Here is a 24,746-nt window from a genome sequence, read left to right on the forward strand (position 1 = left end):
CGGGATCCTCATGCTGGCCTTACTTAATAGCTTGTTGACCACACCGCCGCTAAGACACACTGAAGAATCTAAGTCTCCTCAGAGAGAACAGTCTGCTCTGTCTCTTCCTGAAAAGGGCGTCAGTGGTATGTGACCCATCCAGTGTCTTGTTGATTTGGACCCCAAGCTGCTTGAGTGAGTCCAGCCTCTCCACTTCTTCCCCTTGGATGGGAACGGGGACAGGGGGCCTCCTTTCCCCCCCTGGTAGCCCAGCACCATGTCTGGTCATGGAGATTGATGAAGCTCTCTATCAATCCTCTGTACTTGTACTTGTTGTCGTCGTTAATGCATCCAACAATGGAGGAGTCCAAGAAAACTTTATGGAGGTGGCAAAACAAAAAATTTAAAATAGCAAAAATATAGATAAAATAATACATTTTATTCATTTCCTTTGAAATATCCATACATACAGTATATTAGCTATACAATATGAGGCATACCAAAGCGAGGCATTCATTCTAGTTAAAGTTAACTCTTACAGAATTACTGGCAGATTTATACTTCCCGTCATAAGTCATGGGTCCAACTTTTAGTGATAGCTCTTTAAAAAAAAAAAAACTCTCCCTCTGATCAAACATCCGATAGACGCGGTTTCTGAGCAGCTAGAGGATGGGCTCAGCAAATAAAAAGAGGAATGATGAGAGATTCCACAGGTGTTAGCAAACGGAGAACAGGTGCGTCAAAGGTAGGACACTCTGCTGCTCAGCTCATGTAGCTGTGGCCAAAAGACCTCCTGTCTAAAACGGACTCTTTTTTTGCTTAAAAGGGGTCTCTGTTGTTTTCTTTCCAGTATCGTTTTCAAATTTTACATACGTTAGAGATTATTTCAATTATTGTAAAAAGTGCATATGATATTTAAAATGTGTGCGTAATTGGTTTTTTTAATTTATAATTAATTAATAACTAATTAATAAATTTGGCTTCATGTCATGCCAATTTGAAATCCACTAAAATTAAACACGTTGATTTTATTCTCCTATTCAGACATTTGCATGGCTATAGTCCTGTTTCTTGTCGAGGGTTTAATGTGGGTGCTCATTTGTATTGGTGAAACAAGTGGTGAGTGAGTTTGTTTTTCTGTTGTTCTAAGATGAACTGGATTGTAGCTGCGATCGCTGTGTGCGTATTCGTGCCCAGCGCCCACTGTGAGTCAAGTCCAATCGGTAGGTATTGAAGGAACTTTTTTGTTTAATCTACATTGGCTCTTTGGATTAACGGTGCGTCTCTTTGTAGATTGTTTGTCATGAATGAGAATAACTAAATGCGTTTTTTTCTTCTCCAGCCTGGTGTTATCATGAGCCACACTGCAGTGAGTAGAATCTCCATGTATTTCTAAATGGCCACATTATCATGTTAACATCTTCACCGCAGCTACTCCGCAGCTAGCCTACATAAAGTCTTGTTTCTATTTATAGATGACACGACTTGGCCAACCATTGCTGCTTCACATTGCAATGGCAGCCGGCAGTCGCCCATTAACATCGTCTCAGCATCTGCCCAAATTGACTCCAATCTGACTGCATTCACCTTTCATAACTACAGCAGCAAATCCACAATGACAACGATCAAAAACACTGGCCACACAGGTGAGGAGTGGGTTGCGGACAGAAAAGTATTGAGCTTTTGAATAATTTCCTTTGAAGTTATAATTTTCTTGAGGCTTAAAAATACCATTCTGCAATTTTAGGGGGTTTTGACTTAATGGTCCATTCTGTTTTTCCAACCTCTTCCAGTCAAAGTCATCCTCGACAGCGGTGTGAGGATTTCAGGAGGAGGTCTGTCTGAGGACTACGACAGCCTGCAGTTCCACTTGCACTGGGGTAATGGCACCTCTGTCCCCGGCTCCGAGCACACCGTGGATGGCAAGCGCTATCCCATGGAGGTAGTAATTGTTTCATGATGACGTTAGTTTTGCCATTATTAAATTAATATTACACTATTTGGTAATACTTTATAAGACAGCCTGCTATTTACAGGGTAATTACCTGACACCTACAGTGTAATATCGTTGAATGAATACAGATATAAATACTTAATGGATCCTACTGGTACTTAATAAAGGCCATCAACACTCATGCAGGTGTTTTCAGTTAATCTGGCTGATTAAACCACTTCCCAGGACTGTGTGGGTGTGTATGGACTGATTGATTTGACATCTTCCTGAGTTTCTTGTTCGCTGTGTTGCACCTGTTAGGGCAGGACAAATCACACATTTGTCATTCTTACTGGTAAATGAAGATTTGTGACCTAATAGATTCCCATCAAAGCTCTGGCCCACCTTCAACATGAGCAGAGGTCTAATCATCCAGAACAACTCAAAACAACTTCAGAGGCTGTGCTGTACTTAAATGTAGAACTTACCCAGTAAGTGGTCGTTTATTACCCTGTAAGTATTATAAAATCTTACCAAATATTTGTTTTTTACTTGACTCCCCCAGTTACACATTGTAAACAGCAAGGCATCCTATAATCGGAACACAACTCAGGCTGTTGCAGACTCTACAGGACTTGCTGCTCTTGGTTTCTTGATTGAGGTGAGAAAAGATGCATTTCAAGGTTTTGTAACACCAAAATACTTGTATTGTATCAATCTCAAATCTCTTTGCTCTATGTATCATCCACTTCTTTACCTCAGTAAATTTTTGTAAAATGTCAAATGCTATTTAAAAAAAAAAAAAACTTTTGCATTCTATTTCTGTTCCTTGGAGCTGTTGAACTGCATAGTTTAGGATGTTCTCTTTAGTTTAATGTGTGACTCCACTGTTTGTTTATTTATGATTCACCCTCCCATAGAGCATTTGTTCCAAACGATTGAGCGTAATGACAATGTGTGCAATTTACAGGAAATGTCGGGTAATGCAACTGGCCAACCTGCAAGCTGGCACACCTTGAGCTCCTACCTGACAAACATCCCAAACAGCGGTAAGGAGATACTTTACCCTTTTCTCGTGGAGAAGTTGATCCAATGTGTTTGAATAAAATGTGTATTGGGTGCCCTGTTAGCTCACCTGGTTGAGCGTGCGCCCCATATACTAAGGCTCAGTCTTTAACGCAGTGGCCCAGGTTCGAGTCCGAACCGCGGCCCTTGCTGCACATCGTCCCCCCTCTCTCTCCCCTCAGGTCAGGCAATCCCCAAAAGAAATCTTTAAAAAAAATGTGTAAAAGTTCCAGTCTCTTTAGAGTTCATGTTTCTGTCCTCAGACGAAAATGTTACAGTGGTACCTGGAATTTCCCTGGATGATCTCCTGACCGGGGTGGATCGCACCAAGTATTACCGCTACCTTGGCTCCTTGACCACCCCCAATTGCAACGAGGCTGTGGTTTGGACTGTGTTTAAGGACACAATAAAAGTCAGCAAAGACGTGGTGAGTAGTTTTTTTTTCCTGGTGTGTCTTTAAGTACAATGGCCAGGACCGGTCAGCACAATTGCTCTAACAGTGCTTCACATCTTGTTTCTAGATTGACCTCTTCAGCAAAACGGTACGCCTCTCCAACAGCACATCACCTTTTATAATTAATGTCTACAGAGACATCCAGCCAGCGCAACGTGTCACAACACAGGCTGCCAGCTCTACCTCCAAAGCCTGCTACTCTCTGGCTCTGATGGCTCTGAGCCTGGTTCTTGGGAGGAGTTAGGGCCATGAAAGGTGGTGGTGTCTCAGCAACTTATGGTGTTGCTGGTAAATCTCTTTGCGATGAAAATACACCTTTTTGCCATAATTTTGTCAATGTGGTTTGTCTGACTTTAGCAGTGTCCACATTGTTAATACATAAAGTATGCAATGAATTACTCATTCTTAGTCCCCTAAATTCTGAATGTAGGATTAAGTACACATAAGATCACAACCAAGCAAAATTGAGCCTACCACAAGTACTTGCAATATATGCATTAATAATGTTAACATATGATGATGGCTGCCTTGCTTTGATGTGGTAGTCCATCATAATGTTTCTGTAAAAAATTATTTATTCATTATATGATTTTTAATCGGTTGTATGCATGATTGCACCTCTTGCTTAATAGATTTATGTTAGACATGATTCACACAAGAATTTAGAATGTTGTATTGAGAATTGAAGCACAGCTCATTGTCTGTTTCTGCACTACCAAAGCTTCATTCAGGTGCCTGAAAAAAAGATATGCACATGCACTAAGTTCACTGGGTAGTAATGGTAGTTTAGAATTCTGGCAATGTAATTTTGAGTGTGTAAGTATTGAGTTGCATCACAATCTGCCGGCACATATCTGTCTAGAGAGTTACAACTCAAATCTGTACAAATAAATGTTGCAGAATAAAATTTCATTTTCAATTAGATTTTTGTATTTTTATATTCCCTTATTTTGGACCCTGATTTGCTTTTATTTTTGTCCTCGTCAGTGCAGATACTGTTAGCAGATGAAATGTAGCCATGTTGCCAAGCGGAACACTCACTCATTCAGTGGGTGTAATGAAGATTTGACGCGTCAGTCAATTGAATGAACGACATTATTTATTACAATAATATAAGTTACATGTTATCTTTAAGCACTATGTTGCACTACTTGCACATGTAACAGAGCTGACCTCATGTCAAGTGTTTCTAAATTAAAATGATCTTGTGTCAATCTATTTTCTTCATTCATATTTACTGTGATATTGTGGATCAAACATGCATCAGAATGCTTTAAATGAATGTTGGAAAATTGTGGAAAATTTCTAGTGAGTAAACCTTTTTTCTTTTCTTTTTTAAATGGCATTATGTAACAGCATCAAATTTGATCCCTATTGTTGCACCTGGACTGAACTTGAACCAGACACTTGAGGCGGGGTTATTGAGAGGCCTTGACCTTATAATTCACAAAACAATAGATGGCAGAAAAGCCTGTTGTACTTATCGAACAAGGTGTACTTTACTTCAAAGATCACACTTTCATTTTTGTTTTGTTACTTCCATTTGAATTTTAGTGTCAGTAACGCTAATCCTCAAACTAGAACATTCCTTGATAGAGGGCTTTTCATTCTTTATTCTTTACTACGTGAGCATCTGATCATACTTTAGAGTTCAGAAGTTCAAATGTAGCATGATCAAATTTTAATTCTAAGTCACTTAGCTTCTTTATAAGTGACGTCTGTGAGGATGCAAGTGTTTCTCATTCCTCAGCAACGTAGAGCTCATCTAGAAAAATACAACATACATACAAAATAAATACTCCTATGCAACCTGTAACTCACTTGAATAACTTGAATGTGCTTCGAACTAAAGATTTGATGGTTAACTAGATGACAATTTATTCCATGTTAAAAAAAAAAAAAGATGAAGGCCTTTGAAGTAAGCATGCACAATTTTTCATGTCATTGTGAACTTTGAAGCAAAGTAACTCATTGTCATATTTAAAAGTTAAATCAAGTTTTCAGTACTCATTATGCATCACTTTACTTTGGTGTTCCAGGAGTTTACTGTAACAGCAGAGCTGCTAGTTCTTGTAGCAATCAATCTTAACCAGTGAGTCAGAAGACAAATGTGAACCAACACTGAGGAACAATAGATACCCTCGTTCATCAGGCTAAACGACAATTTTTTTATCATTGTACTTCTGACCTGCTGTAACTTCTCGGATTCAATGTCACTAAGATTAGTATGTCATGTCTCAGAGGATGTGGTGTTGCTAATAAAGACACCAATCAGTTATCTAGTTTGGTTACAGGGCTGTAACTGGAGATCAACATGTACTCTATTATCAAGATTTATCATGGCATGTGTGTCTTGAATAACGCCGCTTCGGAAGGTGCTGAGATCAAGAGATCATTTTCAGACACACCGCACTGAAGAGGAAAGTAATATTAAGAACTCTGTTTACTGATATTTTTTAATAGTCACTTACAAATTGTCCATACATACCAATGCATAGTAACTACATTTGGTCTAACCTGAGAAAAGAACATTACATTTTAATCAAAATCCCTAAACTCTACTACCTTTAAGAATGATTTACTGCATTACATCTGCAGAGCTCCCCCTCAAAAGGATCACAGTGATGGATTCAAATAGAAATTAAAATAATAAAATACAAGAATAACATAATTGTTTGTAACATGATAGTAATTAAATCAGTGTAAAATAACTAAAATATGAAGAAAATAAGGCTTGACTGTGTAAAGATGTCACAACGGCTACTTCTGTGCAGTAATTATGCACTTTTTTAGTCATCAAAAAAGGCTTAGATTGCCCCCCCACTGACTGAGTACCTGTTGCTGAGTCCACATCTCTGTTTGCAGAACTGTTGCATTAATACAGTCAAGAAAATAAAATCAGCTTAATGACCAATAAAAAGGTGATTTTTGTTCTTGATCATTCACGTGTTAGTGAGTGAAAACCAGTTACACGTACAACATCAAACCCAAAAATATAAAAATGGGGCAACAAAAAACCACAACCCAGTCTGCAAGTATAATTTACCATATTTATGTTTGTACTGCAGTGTATGTAGGCTATATCTGAATTAAAAAAACATTTAGCTCTGATAAAGAAATTGACAGTTGCACTTCAGTATGTTTGTGTGGCCAATGGTTGTGTAGAGCCTCATTATGAGATAGCAGCCTGGTGCTGGATTTCTGTGTTGCATTGTTATCCTGTACAGGCTCTGTAATCCAAATACTTGAAAATGGAGGGGGTGAAATTCTATAGCAGGATGGCAGAAGGACGCAAAATGTAGACCGTGTCCGAAATCATTCACCCATTCACTACTCACTATAAAGTGAGCTAATAGTGAGTAGTGAGTGATTTTGGACACAAATGGACTATTTTCATGGGTCAGCAATATCTTCTGAAAGAGGGAAAGTATTTTCAGTGGCACTGGCCTTATACTAAAGTATAAAGTGGATATTTAACATTTTATGACATAATGTGTAATTTGAAACCAGCTTGTGGATTGTAATGTACTGTGAGTATAATGATGTAAAGAGCCTCCATTACCCTCAACAAAAGTAGTACATAAACAGCCACTTGGTTTCAAACAAATTCATCTATTCATCCATCTATTCTCTAACAAATTCATTAATTACCAATATAACAGAGATCAAGTGGAGCCAGCTGCCTCTTAGAAATGGTGATGATGCATTCAAGTCACAGAGGCACTCCTTTGGGGATTGAGGATGGGAGGTTGCAGAAGGAGGAGCTGGACATCTGAGCCAGTCTACAGCGATGGATTTAGGAGTGACGACAGCTTGGTTCAGTCCTCCGTTCTGCAGCACCCAGTAAAGGTTGTCCTTGAAGAAGTAGGCATCTCCTAAAGAGCAGCAGCAACAGCAGGACAATAGTGATTTCTAATTTAAGATCAATTATATTTCCGTTACTTGAACACTTCATACCTTCCATACCAAAATGCCATCAACCTTAAAAAAACCTCAGTGGTTTTGTTTATTTAACTAGCACACGTGCCAGAAACTCATCACATATTTATGCCTCTGAACACAATGGGTGCTTATGTTACCTTCTCCCCAGCTGATGATGTCATCCATGTGGGCGGGCACTCCTTCCCAGAGGCTGTTGTCCCGCGGGTAACCCGACTCCGGCTGTCTGGTCACCTGTTCGCCCTTACGGCTCTCGTCAAACCTCCAAAACTCCCCACCACTGAACAGGTAGGTCTTGCCGTTGTGGGCCCAGATGAAGGCTGCGTCCACCCTGTCCACCAGCACCCCGCTCTTTGTCCTCATGCCCCATTCGGAGAGGGGCCGAGGGTAGCCGCTCATAGCCACTGTGTCCTTAAAGACCCAGTACTGAGATCCTGGACAGACGAAGGAAAGTGTACGACGCTGAAGTTGGCATCCGATTCGCAGCTTCCGATTCGGCAGTTAAGGGGAAATTTAAGGGGAACTTAAAACTGTCCGATTTACATCGCTAAGTGACTGATCCTCCGTTTTTTGAACCTCTTACTGTATTGAATGAGTGTTAGTCATTAAGGTAAATTATTAATTAAGTCTAAAACACACTTTTAGATTTGTGAAAGCTTTATTGTCTTTATGAGAACACAATAAAGGGAGATTTTACTGTTTTTTTGCATATGTAGACCTAGGGCTGGGCGATATGGACCAAAAGTCATATCCCGATATATTTAAGCTGAATATCGATATACGATATATATCCTGATATTTTTTTCGCAAAGTGAGAGCAAATGTTCAGTCAAAGTCAAAACCAAATATGACATGTACAGGGTGGGAAATTTGCCTTGTATACCAGCCACGTGGCGGGTGGATTGTAAAACATTCCTTGTAACGGATTGGACAGTAGGGATGGGCGTATCGATCCTGTGGTATCGATAGATCGATATACTCACGCTACTCATTTGGCATTGATTTTCTTAAAAAAATATCGATATAAACTAAAAAATAATAATTGGGGGTGTATGCATCACTTTCAGCTGTTTTAGATTACTTACTTAAATTACTATGTGCCGGGACACCCCTGTACCTGGCAGCGTATTGAGCTTGCCCATGTCACGTAACAGGAGACGAGCGAATGAGTGTCAACCAAGCCCCCAGGAAGAGCGCCGAGTCTAAAAGCCACCATGGGCTTAGCGGATAACGGTGGTACTGCACCCCATGGCCCAGAAAGACTTTTCACATAGACTTTGCATGGCGAAAGAAACGTCTATATTTCAGCGGATAATTTTTTCTGGGTATATCAACTTACCAGCCCGAACACTGAAAGGGTCCTTGTTTAAAACGTTACGTTTTTAACATTTTTAACATTCACTAGAAGCGAATCCAGAATTATTAAATTTGGCATGATGAACGCGCATAGTGGACGCGAGCAGAGCTGCGGGACTGCGCCCGCCCGCTCACATGATGTGTTCTCCCGAGCTCATGTAGCTAGCTGTAATAATGGATATAGCTAATGATTGTAATTCACCATGTGTTCTATGAATACGTCCATGGTATTATCTTATGAAGTCATGATACATCCCAGGGATGTATGTATGTAGCTGCTGTAAAGCCTGTTAGCTACGTGGATGTAACGTCATTAGCGTTTCCCAAACTGGCGGGCTACCGGCTAGCTAGCTAGTTAACATTAACATTAACATCAGGGGTAGCTAGCATGGCTGTATTAAGATCTATACATAGCTAGCTATATGCCTACATAACGTTACTACATACATAGTGATTACATCGCCTTGGTTCTCTCTTATAATACATCCGAGGGCTGTATGCTGTAAAGCTTGTAACGTGGATGAGAGCTGAAGCCATGGATGAGCTCTGTTCACAAAACTACAGGCTAACAGCTAGCTAGCGCTAGTTAGTAGGTAGCTAGCTAGTAGCACAACATAATTATTAAATCTCCTTGGTTGTCTAACTAAATACATCTATCGTTTATTTAGCTAAGCATGTAAACGATCGGGAACAACGAAAACAATGTTTAACGTTAGTGAATATTTTAGACAATGAAAACGGCGAGTTCATGAGTTCGCCAGTAAGAGACACGACAGAGAAGCTCATGAACGCGCATGTTGCTACCGGTTGCTACGACAACGCAAACAAATTGTTGCTAGTGCGCATGCCCATCGTGAGCCAACCAGCGTTATGGGCCAACAATGCGGAAGAGCCGAGCTCCATGTTTGCTTTATGCGCTTTTGAGCACTCTCATTGGAACATACGGGGCTTCCCGCCGAACACTGTATCCAGTTCTTATGTATTGACCATAATAAATTTTGTATAAATGGTCTGTATTTGTCTTGTGATTTGTCTTAAATGTAATAATATTTTTACTGACAAAAATTGCCAATAAGAAATTAACGGTATCGGTATCGATAGCGATGAAAATGCAAGAAAAAGTATCGGTATCGTATCGAATCCTAAAAGTGTGGTATCGCCCATCCCTATTGGACAGCTTTTGTCAAAGAATGCTGTTGCTAAGAAACAATGCACAATGCTTATAGGAGTCACATTACGTTACTGCTGTTGGTACACGATCCGTTCTGCCTGCACGATCCGTTCTGCGCATGCGCAAGATAATACTGTTTTACCGAGGATACGACCTGCACGATCTGTTCCACGCTAGCCTATGGCTAGCCTCCACCGGGAAGCTAACGTTAGTTTAGCTAACAGCTAATTCGGCTAACTGCTAGCTGACAGCTAGATTCAGTCTAAAATAACGTTAACTCAAACGTAATGGGAAAAGCAGGCTACAGCTAATTAAGACTTCACAGTAATAACAATAAAGACAAGTATTGAGTGATTGTATTTTAAATGAGCACAAGTAAAGTAGAACTGACGTAACAGCTGTTATATATGTTAACGGTTATTTTCACGTTTTATTTTGAGGGTCTTTTAAAGTTATTACATGCTGTCTCAGCTAGCAGTTAGCCGAATTAGCTGTTAGCTAAACTAACGTTAGCTTGGCTGTCGACCGGAAGCGTGGAACAGATCGTGTAGTGTCGTAAATCCTCGTACAACAGCGCATGCGCGAACATTTTGCGCATGCGCAGAACGGATCGTGCAGGCAGAACGGATCGTGTACCGACAACTGCTAATGAATCCACAACATTTCCGGATGTTGCTGCTTCATAATAAAAACATTCAAATACCAAAATAACGGAGGACTTTTATTGTGAAGAACTTATAGGAAATGAAACCGTTCACACCCGGTGCTTTGACCACGCATATTTCCGTCAACTCCAGACTTTTGTCGAGTAGTTTTCAGAGCTAGTCCGTGACACCATTATAGTACACCACTTGTCACTTTTCTTTTCATAAGGCACACTGCGGGAAAAATAAGTTTGCAGTGAGCTTTGTTTCGGGGCTGGAGCTTTTTCGGGTTGTCGATGGCTTGCGGCTGGGGCTTCTGCAGCGCGCAGTTTCACACACTCTTCGTATTGCAGTTTGTGCCGCTGTTTTAGGTAGTGAAAAAGATTTGTAGTGCTTCCACCCCTGGCTGTAACTTGTTCATGGCACTCCCTACATATAACGTGATTTTGTTGCCCATCTGATACTTTGAATCCGAACCATCTCCAAATTACTGAGCCACTGGTTTTTCTTTTACTAACCAATTCCTCCTCCGCACACTCCGCAGACGTTGTTGCTTTATGTTTGTTATAGAGTGGCTGAGTGTCTGTTCCTGCCCCTCCCCCCTCTGTGCATGAACGAGAAGGGTCGGGGCGCGGGGAGCAGTGCAGAGAGCTCCGCCGGGTCAGCAGCTTGCTTGGAGCAAGGATCACAGCGCAAATTTGAACTATATCGATATATGCGATATGGTCTAATTCCATATCACGTTTAAAAATATATCGATATAATTGTTAATATCGATATATCGCCCAGCCCTATGTAGACCGCATTAGACCAGGTCCAGATCCAAAACCACAATACCTAGACTTGTCAAATCTGGACTACATTATCCCAGAGAGTCTAAGGAGTCTTAAAAACACAGTTTCAGATTTGTGACAGCTTTATTCTATTTGTGATAATGTAATAAAGGGATATTTTACTGTTGTTTGCATATGTAGACCACATTAGACCAGGTTTCCAAAAGGTAAAAATAACTTTTTCTACTTTTCTTTTGAAGTGAGAAGGAAGACCTGCTCATGGATATAAGAAATGACATGGAGAGACGTGGACTTCTACGTTGAATGCCAATTAGCAAAGGCCATGCTGTGGCAATAAATAAAACAGTGGACCTGCTATAAAAACATTACTAATCTGAAATCTGTTTTTAAGACTCTTTAGCCTCTCTGGGTTAATTCTTGTCCAGTTTTGACAAGTTTAGGTGTAGTGGTTTTGGATCTGGACTGTTTGAAAAACAGTAAAATCTCTCTTTATTGCATTTTCACAAATAGAATACAGCTTTCACAAATCTCAAACTGTGTTTTTAAGACTCCTTAGCCTCTCTGGGATAATTTAGTCCTGATTTGACAAGTCTAGGTATTGTGGTTTTGGATCTGGACCTGGTCTAATGTGGTCTACATATGCAAAAAACAGTAAAATCTCCCTTTATTGCATTTTCACAAATAGAATAAAGTTTTCACAAATCTGAAATTGTGTTTTTAAGACTCCTTAGACTCTCTGAGATAATTTGGTCCTTATTTGATAAGTCTTATTGTGGTTTTGGATCTGGACCTGGTCCAATGTGGTCTGTGTGAAAAATGTCATGGACAGCTGTCCTGGGGGTGTTTGTTTTTGTCTGTTTTCCCCAGGTTTTCCCTCTCTCCCCTTGTTTTTTTCCCCTGTTTGTGTGTCTGTCTTGCCAGAGGGGCGGAGTATAGGTCAGGGGGCGTGGCCGGGCGAGCGACCTACCTGCACGGCTGCTGGCTATTCTTCATCACCGCTGCTCAGCTGGGACAGATTCTGTTAATTACGGCTGCAGTTTTTAGCCCCGTTGGAATCTGCATTCGGCGCCAGATCGTTTCGTTTACCATAGTGGTAACTTGGCTCTCTGCTGTACCTCGTAGTAATTCTAGTGAGTGTTTTTTGCCTGCTGTTGTTCCTCGAGCTCAGTACTTATCTGTTTCCTCTTCTCTTGCTTCAGACTAACATCTAGACCTGTTCGCCGTTTGCCGCTGTTCAACAAGCTCCTCGCGTCTCAGCCGTGCCACCCTCTTCCCGGATCCCTGTGAGCTTTCGGACACACGACATCCTTCTTCGTCCGCTGCAATCCTGACCTCACCGCCAGCGCTGCAAGCTGACCTTCCTACGTTGATTTCTTTTGTGATCATTAATTAAAGACACTTAAAAACCTTCCTAATTGTGTTCGTGTTGTGATCCTCTCTGTTCTGGGTCTTAGTCACAGCCATAACAAAAAAACCAGTAAAATCCCCCTTTATTGCATTTTCACAAATAGAATAAAGCTTTCACAAATCTGAAAATGTGTTCTTAACACTCCTTAGACTCTCTGGGATAATGTAGTCCTGATTTGACCAGTCTAGGTATTGAGGTTTTGAATCTAGACCTGGTCTAATGTGGTCTACATATGCAAAAAACAGTAAAATCTCCCTTTATTGTGTTCTCATAAAAAAGTGTCTCACTAAAAGTGTGTTTTAGACATAATTAATAATTTACCTTAATGACTAACACTCATTCAATACAGTAAGAGGTTCAAAAAACGGAGGATCAGTCACTTAGCGATGTAAATCGGACAGTTTTAAGTTCCCCTTAAATTTCCCCTTAACTGCCGAATCGGAAGCTGCGAATCGGATGCCAACTTTAGCGTCGTGGAAAGGGTGGGAATTCAGAATCGACTTGTCTAAAAGAAGTTTGTAAACGTTTTGTGTTTCAAGGGTGGTTGGTATTGCAATGCAGTGCAATGATTCCCACTTGATATTATTAGTTAAACAAAGCTCTTGTTCTACAGGGACCATGCTAACATTTCATCTTAAAATAACATCAAACAAAGACGTGAGAAGAACCATTCATGCTCACAACTGCAAGATTTATTTTCTTACCAATAAAGAAGATGATACTGCTGTCGCTCTTTCTCTCATACACGGCGTCAACCTTGTTGGTTCCTGGCGGGAGGCCGATCCAGAAGTTTTTGATCTGAGCCGGATTGAGGGACACCAGAGACCCGTCTCGCTTAGTTCTCCAGAATTGTTCACCTTTCCAAGAGAAGCAAGTGAACATGACATGTGTCACTTCAGACACACATAAGCACACACACACACACACACACACACACACACACACACACACACACACTACAGATGATAAAGAGGAGTCTATGTATGAAACTAAAATACCAGCCAATTCTAAATATCGTTTTTTTAAATGGACAATGTAAAAAAATGATTTGGGAGATTTTAAAGTAAATTTTTACTTTGTAAAATGTCTCTATTTTGTGCATCCCTGATGGTTACCTTTAAAAAAGAAGACCTCTCCCCTGATATTTGCCACTGCGTCAAAGCCTCCCTGACAGCGCTCGTTGATTAAGGGGTCAGAACTGGAACAGAAAAAGTTAAAACTCAGGTCAAATTATATTTCACAGGATGTAGTTTAATAAAGACTCACTAGAGGGCGAAACAAGACCAAACTGTCACAGTGAGGATTGAGCAGAAGGCCTTTATCTGCATCCACTGGTCTTAGACTCATCATCATTTATGAGTAAACTGAGTGCATTGATGGGATATTCATAGTTTGTAAATGCAAATGATAAGTGCTTATTGTCTGGAGTAGTTTTTATTGTTTCCTGTGGCTCTACTCTACTCACGGCTGTGTTGGTCTTGTAGGAGGTGGACTGGGCAGGTGTGGGAGGTCAGGATCAACACCCCCCTGTGGTCCCCCATCCTTCACACCTACAACAGAGTGGCAACAGCAGACAATGTTGAAGAGGCGGTGAAAGCTGATGACAGCACTACAAAAATTGTACAAGCAACCCACATTCTCTTCAGTAGCCAGGGGAGCTTGACACACAGGATGCAAACACAAGGAAGGAAACCGTTGAAATGCCTGTGTGTGAGCGCACCTTTACACACACATTACCAGACCTGTAACCAATTTTATCAGAGTTTTTTTTTGGCCATCTTGATTGGTTTTTGTTGCCTTTTATATACTTCATGCAATGAAAAATTAACATTTAAGAATTTTCTTAAACCTTTACTTACTATAATACAAACTATCATCACATATACAATAAGTAACCATCATCAACATTTTCTACTTTTTTTCAGAGCCACTTTAATGTACTCCATTACAGTAGGAAGGCCTTTGTCTACTACAAACCATCAGTGGGCATGTTTACATGTACAGTAAGCATTTTATACCACAATAAATCTAGTAATGTCAAGAAGAAGAAAAATGTGACTGTGCAGTATTGTAAATACATTTTACAATTTCAATATGCATTATCTTTACTTGTATTTATTTATTGTTTGTTTATCTGTGTCTTGTACTTTTCCTCCTATCCCTTGCTGCTTCAACAGTGTGAACGTCCCCATTGTGGGATTAATAAAGGATTTTGAATCTTGAATCTTGAATCATGGACAGGATTTAAGGCCAAAAGGAAATTTAGGGAGATTGTAGCCATGTTAGTGGCGTGGTAATAGCAATTTTGGTCTGCCTGATGGTTGGCTGGTCTACCACATTGGCCAAGACTGGAAATTATTGGCACAACTATTGGATGGATTGCCATGCAGTTTGGTTCAGATATTCATGGGTTAACCCCTGACTACCTACAAAACTAATGACATTCATATCAGCCTCAGATGTCTCTCTCTGTTTATGTCAGTATTTTCTTTAGCCAAATTAAAACCATAGAACAAAGCAGTTGGAGGACTGCAACATCCTGTACAACTGCGAGAATATACAGTAAGCCATTCTAAGCTCCGCACAGGAGTTCACGTTTTCATCTTTAAACTAAGATTTAATATCAGACAAACATGAAAAACACCACATATCAATAAATACTGTACATACATATCAGTGACCCTGATACTCTGTACTCTGATCCAGATTGTAGTCAGTCCAACAGGTTACTGACCATAAAGCTGCTGGATGGCCAGCTTGTCGTCCAGGGCCAACCGGAAGTTGCCAATGTCTCCCACAGGACCCTGGTAGTACGGCCTCATGATGGACGGATCAGTGGAGGAATGGGACAGGCCCAGCGCGTGGCCAAACTCGTGCACTGCAACTGTGAACAGGTCTGTGCTGCCACTGCTGAGACCTGAGGAAGTGTGAAGAAAAAGTGTTACTGGAACACATAAACAACCATGATTTGAAGGTTTGATGTCACTGAATAGGCAGACGTCTTTACCTCTTTTGCTTTAGTCACCAAGGTTTCCTTTTTTTAATTACAATGGATCAGTTTTTCATTATCATTGTACAGACTATCATCTTGATAACAGGTCTTCTATTCATCATAAATCTATCCATCATGATTTCAATCATACCTCTATAGTTCCAGATCTCATCATCATCAAAGTGTGTGTCACCCGCCACTTCATCTCTGCCGGGGAAGAAGGCGTGGGCCAGGGTGCCACCCTGCCCGTCAAAAGGGTACCCATCGTTGTGAAGCAAGCGGGCAAAAGTCACTCTGATGTCCCCTCCAGCAGCCGTCCCGCTGTCACCCGGCAGCCGACGGAAAGTCAAGGGAGCGGCGTCGCTCCAGGCTTTGAAGGCGTGAGTCAGGATGTTGTCCACCAAAGTGTCAGGCATGTCGGGTGAGAGGGAGGCCGATGGGTAGCTGTGGACACTGCAGACAAGAATAGATTTAGTTTTTTAACAGTTGTAGACTGTTATGTTTTAATTATTCTCTGAAACTCTTCACAATGTTCCAAATTTCATCGAGATGGAGTTTTTAAAAGAGTTACAATTTCCACAACTGAAAGGGATATTTTGCTTTTCGAGAATTATGCTATTTCTCCTGCTTAATACAAAGTTAAAGAATAAATCTGGCCATATTGTTTATTTTTCTGATTATAAACAGATCCAATAAAAAGACCAAAACCAACAATGAAACACAAGTATTGCCTGTGTAGCCAAAACCTGATATAGCTTATTGTGTATATAAATCATTTGTGCCACAGAGCTGCATTGTTGTCCAAAACTGTTAAAGCACACCAATGTCTAAACTGCACTAGGTGCCTTCCAGGCAGCTAACCCTAACCTTAACCCTAAACATAACCATTGCTGCGCTGCCTGGGAGGAGACGTTGGGGGCAAAAAACACCAAAGACCAAAGTGGGCCCTGTGGTTTATTTTGCAACAACCCCGCATACACCTTCCTGTTGCTGGAAATGCTCACACATATTGTGCACTGAGTAATGCAGCTGTTTAATGAAATTACCGAGCCTTTCTAAAAATAAAAAATATATTTTTGTGACCACATTTTTTTACTTTATTAGAAACGAATTGGCTTCAGAATGACAAGGTAGGAAAGTCTGAGAGTATTTAGCGATGGACAAATGCATCTGTTCCTTTGATGACACTTTTCAACCATAAGAATAATATAAATAGCACTATAATTAATTTATTTTGCTATTTAACTATGTCTTATTATATCTTGTGTTTCTTTTCTTAATGCCTGTTATGTAAATAGGTATTGATAAGATTGTGTGACTTTGGATAAAAAGAACAAAAAACAGTACGCTTCCCCAAAAACCTTCCTCTATTAAGGTATTTAATACGTTGTTGGCATCAAAACCAAACATACTTTGGGTATAATTCAAATCTTGTTTGGCATCCGATGTAACGGCTGTCATTTTTTACGCAATTGTGAATGATACACAAAGCTTGATGATTCATACAGGGATGACTTAAAGCCACAATGTAACATGCATGACAGGAAACACACCTCCATGTGAGGTCTGTCTTGTGCCACTTAAGGCCTGACAGGGCGTATCTTTTCCTCCTCCTCTTCCTCCTCAGCATATCCTCATTACCGACAATATCAGGGAGAGAGCATCGAGGCGTGGACATGAGTTTGAGGGTTTCATTGTCTGAAAGAGAAGTTGATCACATATAGTGTATGCTGAAACTAAAGAGCAGATTAGAGGAAGTTGACCTCATGTGGCCCTAGATATGTGAAATCTCATATTGTCCTGATAGTTTCATGTTGAGAGGTTGTTACCGAGCACCCCGGTTTCCTGGACCCCGCCGAATCTCTGCATGACACGAATGGCTTTCTCAATCCCGTCTTTAGTCTGCAGTTGACTTGTGCGCGGGTCAGGAGGAGCAAGGTAGCCATATCTGCTCAACCAATCCTGCGCAGAAAACAAGGAAACCAGAGGGCATTTGGTCATCTGTTGTTTCTCAGAAATGATAACCACAGCACAGGATGAGGGCCAATAACCTTCACCATTAACACACTCCTAACCACAGTGAACCAACCGTATCGCTGAAATCCACCTCTAATACAAGTGCAATTCAATTTCAATTTAATTTAATTTTGTGTCAAATAACAACAGGAGTTATCTCAGGACATTTTACAGATAGTAGACCACACTCTATAGTTTACAAAGACCCAACAGTTTCCCACGAGCAAGCATTTGGTGTGGCAAGGAAGAACTTCCTTTTTAAAGGCAGAAACCTCAGACAGACTCTGGCTCTTGGTGGGCGGCCATCTGCTGCTGCCAGTTGGGACAATATACAGAAATATGATTCATTATAATTATAGCAGTTGGCATGATGCACCGTGGCACTGGTAACAATAAAGATAATATAACTATGACTAGAAATAATAGTTGTAGCAGTTGAGCAGAGTTGACTTCAAGATTACAGATGCCGATGCCATGCGGAGGCTATTTGTTACCATAGATCAGACCCAGTACGTTTCTCACAATGCAGTGGGTCAGCCTTTTTTACTCATTAATATTACATAATCCTGTCCTTGTTGAGTGAGTTGCTTGATGGCATAAAAGCAGTGTACGATTGACAATTTGTTCTATTCAGAACAACTGCATAGAGAATGAACTGGATGTAAAATAAGACGATTAATCTGGTGTGGTATATTCCTGTTAAGCATGTATCTATGTCAAAACAAGCAAAGGCTGTTTCGGAAAGTGATTTTGAACCCTACGCTTCCTCTTGCATTGCCTCCACCCTTCTAAGTAGGAAAAGGTGTTGGCTCACTTTCAACAGTCTTTCGGTGGTTTCACACTGTAAAACATCTCCACCTGAAATAATTTCATTTTCTACTCAGTCCTTATATTTTATTTCCAACAAAACAAATTGCTTCTAGCAAGTTCTGTTTTTTTCTGGAGTTACTTTTTTTTTGACCAATAATATTTTGAAGTAGTCAGGTGACCTTATTTTTATTAAGCTGTATGATTTCAGATTGATGCCTTTTCTTTTGTTTTTCATAAAGCTCATTAGTCATATGGACATTGTACACCATTTTGCACCAGCCTCTTGCTATGTGTAAGTTCCTTTATGACACCCTGCTCATATATCAATCAGAGAGAAGTCTGTGTAAGACTGATGCAAAGAAAGGCCCCACACACATATTCACATGATGATGTGAATGGATACAACACATGCAAGCAAGTATGCAAAGTGCTTTTTCCCCCAAAAAAACTGCTTATGGTTTAAAATCATCCTCACTGTGTGAATACATATTTGTTATTAAATGGACATGGGTAGGATTTAAATTGCTTATTTTGGCACATAAGTCCAAATATAATCAATGATACATATCAACTAACTGTCATCACGCGTAAGAATTACACTGAGCATAAATAAGCCTAGCCTATAGAAGAAAAAAGAAAAAAATGTCTAATAGAAAATTAGACAATTATGATGCCAAGTAAATAGGCACTCAATCACACAACGGGCTTACATAATTACAACAATGTAGAGTTTTGATAGCCTACAATTACATGTTTCTCTCTCTCTCTTGAAAACTACTCACCACCGCTGTACTGTACTGCTCTGGCACCGCTGATGTGCTTCCCGTTAAGGTCAAAAGCATCCACAGCAGAAGACCCAACTCCATTCCAGTCACTGCAAAGAAACGCTGCATTATTTTCAGAACACTTCTCATTTGGAGAAAACAGAGACATTCCTCATTTCTAATTGCATCCGTTTCCTCCAAACCATCCCAAAAGCCAAGAGCACTGAAACAAAGCTCACCGTTGTTTCTCCTCTGAAGCTTCAGTCTCTCTTGGGACTAGGCTGGGCTGATCGATCAGTCGACTCTCTCTGGCTCTGTCCTCCCTCCTCCCCCTCCCTCCCTCCCTCCCTCACAGCAGAGCTTGTCGCTGATTGTGGTTTTCTTCATCCACCCGTAGCGCATCATACAGATGTTTGATCGAGAGAGGGAGCGCAGGTGCGAGTTGCTACAGGTTACAGTTGGGAAGATTAAATATAGTAATGATTTTCTCCTCCGTCTGATTATATTTGGCATCTTCTTCATTATCTCTAAATTGAATTGAATTGATTTAAATCTGATTTTGGTTCCACTTTCTACCCTTTATAAAGGGTTTGTTCTGCAGCCCCTTTCCAGAAGGTAAGGCCAACTAGCCTAGCCTAGCCTACTATCTTTCTGTGTCAAATATTGGAAGATATTGATTTTGATATTCATACAGAATAGAGAAAGGCTTCAATTTTTACATTGTTTACCAGAAATGACAGATAAAAGAGAGAAAAGGAAAAATAAAATAAGATTTTTGAGTTTCTGTTGAATTTGGGTTTTGTTTAAGACAAGAAATAAATTAGGAGCTTATTTTTTTTTTTTATTGCTTATTGCTTATAAACACAATTCTCTCCAGATGTAATGCGGCAGTCCTCAGCTTCACTGGAAGGAACTTCAGCTTTTCCAGAATTAAAGGAGGCATATAATGTTTTTTCTGCTATTAACCCAGAGTGTTGTTAAGGAGCAGTCACTGGATGGATCATGAATTAAAGAGCTGAAAGACAAAGTCATGCTATATTGAGATGGTTCAATAATTAGTCGGACATGGCCAAATTAACCTGTTTAGCTACCCAGAGGCCCCAGGATTTCTGTGTGTCAGATTGTGGTCATCTCATGAAAGACGATTTTATCGAAAAAGCACCATGTGTCACATTCTGCTTATCTGTCCCTCCCTCCCTCCTGCCACATTCCCACTTCCCCAAACCCGTTCATAGCTATTCTCTTCCTGTCCACCAGATGCCCTCAGATTTCCCCCCCTGCTCCAGTCACCTGACTTCCTCATCCATCCACCTCCTCACCTGTTTCCATTTTCCCTCGTCAGCCCTGCAGTATGTAACCGGCCCATTTCCACTCATTCCCTTTTCAGATCGTCAAAGTTGTCATGTGCTTCTTCCTTTTGCTTTCTAGCTTCTGTTATATGAAACCTTGAATCTGACATTTGTTACATGCCTGTTTGGAACTGCTGCCTGATCCTTTGGTCTGTGGATTTACTACCTGCCCCTTTGGATTTGTTAGCCTGTTTGGACTGCCCAGTTTTGACCCTTACCTTCCTCATGATTCCTGTGCCTGCCTGTAAGCCTATATATACCTTACCTTTGGCATTAAATCACTGAACCGATCCTGTCTGTCTGTCTGCATTGTCTGCGTTTGGGTCCAATCCTGCATTTCCTGAGTCTTGAAAATTACGTAATAATGCAGTAGCCTGTTGTGTCTGATAGTGATCAAAATTCCCAAACAAATTAAGCAAGAAATCAAATTACTAAAGAGGATCTGAATCACAGTGAGCCCAAGGCTTTTGGGGTTGTTGGGTCAATTTTGCACAGTTGGTTGTCAGCCTTGCAGCCAGGCATTAATGTTCCCTGATGTTAGCTTTTTGCAGCTATATTGGTAGTAAGAAAAAAAATTGTTATATAATTAAACTATAGATTTTACAAACCCATTATATTGGGTTCCCATATCTGTTCACCGGCCTCCCCCAGATTGTTTGTCACTGTTGACCCAAACTGCCACCACAGTATCCTGCCTTCTGCTTTTGAGTCTAGATGACATAGCAGATCTTTTTGGCTTCTAGCACCACAGTTGCATCCTTTTTTGGCCTGCTGTTGCCTCCATGTTTGAGTCAAAAGTCCCCTATTCAGTTTGATGGCCTCGCCCACTTTTGGTGCAACAGATTGTTGGGTTGTTGACATTAAAATGACTCAACACAATGTAACTCTACTCACATTTTGAGTGTAAAGCCCTTTTTAAACAGGGCCCTAAATGAATGTAAATAAGGTTTCATTACAAAATCATGTTTATCACAAGTTTTTAATTGTCTTTGGGTTACTATTATTACTTTGTCTAAGAAAGTGTTTGCATTTGGTTTTTGTGCCCTTCTTGACATAGTATAAATACATTTATCTAATGTTCATTGACATGTTATTTTTTTAATACTTAAGTTTGTTGTTGTGAATGGCTCTATAGTACTCCTTTTGACATGTTTTCATAGTATTTTACAGAAACTCGGGTCTGACAATAATATATTACAATTTCAGACAACTGTACCTTTCTTTTCTAATAACTCTGTACAAAGAAATAGACCCTTATTAGCTTATACTGTACCAAACAGACATGGCAACCCTGGCCAAAAACCAGAGCTGAAAATGTGTTCTCCAATTGGTGCGTTTCAGTCAATTGAATATTGAAAATTATGATGTTAATTAGAAATGAGCCCAAATCAAGACATCATTTAAGTTCAAATTTAAAAGTCTAGTTTGCGATTCATTTGGACATTGAAAATGAAAAGACCATTTCATATTCAATTATATAATCATTATAGGACCTTTTATGTTTTGGAATACGCAGAAAATGATTTGTTGGTCGATTTTAATTTTGACTAATTGTGAATTTTAAACATGACGATGAATGTGATTTTATATTGTTGGTAACACTTTATATTAAAGTACACTAATACATGCACAACAACTTCCTAACTTACTATAAATAAGCAGTAATTGGAAGGTTATTGCGGGAAAACTCATAATGGCCTTGTAGCTGTTGAATATGGTCATGCAGAATAATGCATTGATAAAGGCTTATAATATGCTACAAATATGCATACTATTTTGCCAGTGTTTTTCAACACAAAGTACTTAAATACATTTGGGGGGTGTTGATGACGCTGCATTAAACTGGAGTGCATCCGCATCTCATTTCAGAGTCTTATGTTGCATGTTCTTTTTCTCTGCAGAGCATCACTGGTATCATCTCTCCATCTCCCTCCCCCCTCTTTCTCCTCTCTCGTCTTTAATTTCTGTCCATCCTCCAGGGCCACAGTGAGTCATGCCATTAGCAGAAAATGCTGCCCTGCTAATGGTTGGCCAGTTTCCGCAATGTCCACTTCATGATGGACGCCCAGTTTATGCTGTTGCTCCTTTTGAAGGCATGTGGATATTAAGTGTTGGATAATCTCACTCCTCCACACTGACCCTCAGATGCCAAGCATTTCCAAGCCCCAATGAGTACCATTTTAAGACTACATCATATTGACTAACATTATTTTTTTTAATCTTTTTATCCTAAACAAATAAAACATTTTAAAACTGCCCTGCAATACCTGATTTTGGCCACACGGAGGCAGCAGAAACAAGTTGTCGACCACACATGCATATCACCTTTTTAAGCTAATATGTCAAAGAGTTGCTTATTTACACATCCGGCAGATAGGGACCAACATTAGTGTTCATTTAGAGTTGTTTCTGTCAACACTTTCTCACTCCCAGCTCGTCCCATACGGTCCTTTGGTCAGTACCCCTTGGCATCACTGTTTGTAGCACTCTTGGTAACCCTTTGGTGCCATTTTTTATTTTTTATTTATTTTTTTTCAACGTCCATGGTATGGTTAGGTTTAAGCAACAAAACGACTTGGTACTACTTTTAGGAAAAGATTGTACTTTGGGTTTAAATAACTACATTTGTTAGGCTACAACTTATATAGTTTTCTCACATTAGTTAAGTACCTGTACCTCAGTTACATACGTAACTTAAAATAAGTCAACGTTGACCTTTTGGTTTCACACGAGGCACAAGCTGCGGTCTCCTGCGGTAAAAGTCCTGTGGTTTTTTTAAAAAAAAATTTTAATGCATCCATCCAGTCACCATGACAATGATAATCTTTGAAGAAGTTTAACAATAATTTAATTGACACCAAATATTTTTCACATTATACTAAAAAAAAAAAAGTATGAGTAATGGTGATGAGAATATAAGAATCACATTTGTCAAACATAACCATCATCTATGTATGCATATTAGCAATACTGTCATGTTAAAATCAACCTATTAAAAGAACCACACATCAGAAATAAAGACCTTTGATCCATTACACAGTTTTATTTTCATTAAAGGGATCCAAGGCCTTCACAAAAGGGTTGACTCTTGGTAGCTATACGGTACTAACACAACACACAACGACAACAGAAATCACACAGAGGACTTGTGTGAACAAGTGAAAAGACATAAGAGTTGAAAGACATTTCAAATGCGATTAAACTGAGATGCATCAACAAAACCAATAGTTAGAGGAAAGTGAGCAGAGGTTAAAACCCTGCAAAGTACAGTAATGCTTTTGTACAATACTCAATTCATTTCTGCAAATAGCTGATTGTCTATAACTTTTTTGGTCATGCACAGTTGATTGTCATTGTTATTGTATTGACAGTGTTGCGATAATTTCACAGTTTTTCCTTTTTTTCCCCCCCTACTTCTAGCTTTGATTGTCAGTCTCATAAGTGTTTGGATTTGATGGTTTGAAGGCAGCCTCTTTTGTTTTCTGGGTAATGATGCATGGTTGTCACTGACTGATGGATATGGTTCATTAGTGATGTACAAAAAGATCCCTGCCAATCAAAGTACGTATCACTGCTAAAGCTGTTATGGAATTGCTCTTGTTTTTAGATAGATCAGAAAAGTGTATATATATATATATATATATATATATATATAGAGAGAGAGAGAGAGAGAGAGAGAGAGAATTGCTTTATTGTAGTTTTTGGCAAAAGTCATCTGTGATACCTGTAAATAAGTCATTTTTATGTTCAGCCATGTTATGTTCAGACAATATCTGATAACAATATTGACATGGTGCGTCCCTAATGATATTGTGTTTGTGCTTTCAGGATGATTTGAGTCCACAACGTGCTACATTCTTCCCTCCAATAACATCTGATAATATTCCACTGTTATCTTCATCATATGCAGATGTCTGTACAAAAATATGCAGAATCAATCTTAGTGTAATGTTGCTGGCAGGGCAGGCAGGATTTACTTATTTATGGTAAGTTTTTAAGTTTTAGTAAACATGATTGCCATAAGCGAGTCTAAAATCTTCAGAGTAGACTCACACAGTTTATGCTTAGGGAA

At 39.8% G+C, this 24,746-nt stretch overlaps 2 protein-coding genes across 3 annotated transcripts; one reads left to right on the forward strand and one right to left on the reverse strand.

The window, feature by feature from the left end:
• The first annotated feature begins 602 nt into the window (after positions 1-602).
• On the forward strand, positions 603-4,645 carry LOC116061260 (carbonic anhydrase 4-like). Of its 2 annotated transcripts, XR_004896390.1 has the most exons (10): positions 603-724; positions 1,130-1,202; positions 1,322-1,348; positions 1,455-1,625; positions 1,773-1,921; positions 2,478-2,573; positions 2,883-2,961; positions 3,241-3,404; positions 3,499-4,215; positions 4,253-4,645. XR_004896390.1 is itself a non-coding variant. In XM_031315345.1 (9 exons), the coding sequence occupies exons 1-9, from the start codon at positions 674-676 to the stop codon at positions 3,673-3,675; spliced, it is 987 nt and encodes a 328-aa protein (XP_031171205.1). In that variant the 5' UTR covers positions 603-673; the 3' UTR covers positions 3,676-4,645. The 2 variants fall into 2 exon arrangements, 1 of the variants encoding a protein (XP_031171205.1); XM_031315345.1 differs by having other exon boundaries at positions 3,499-4,645.
• Positions 4,646-4,971: 326 nt separating this feature from the next.
• On the reverse strand, positions 4,972-19,673 carry mmp25b (matrix metallopeptidase 25b). The gene is made up of 11 exons (XM_031315344.2): positions 19,565-19,673; positions 19,344-19,435; positions 17,565-17,697; positions 17,289-17,433; positions 15,887-16,188; positions 15,478-15,660; positions 14,209-14,293; positions 13,859-13,941; positions 13,448-13,600; positions 7,511-7,804; positions 4,972-7,306 (listed from the first exon to the last, which is right to left on the reverse strand). Exons 2-11 carry the CDS (start codon positions 19,425-19,427, stop codon positions 7,056-7,058), a joined length of 1,713 nt encoding a protein of 570 aa, XP_031171204.1. The 5' UTR covers positions 19,428-19,435; positions 19,565-19,673; the 3' UTR covers positions 4,972-7,055.
• Between the last annotated feature and the right edge of the window lie 5,073 nt (positions 19,674-24,746).

The sequence above is a fragment of the Sander lucioperca genome, chromosome 22 (genome assembly GCF_008315115.2).
Source record: "Sander lucioperca isolate FBNREF2018 chromosome 22, SLUC_FBN_1.2, whole genome shotgun sequence".
Lineage (NCBI taxonomy): Eukaryota > Metazoa > Chordata > Actinopteri > Perciformes > Percidae > Sander > Sander lucioperca.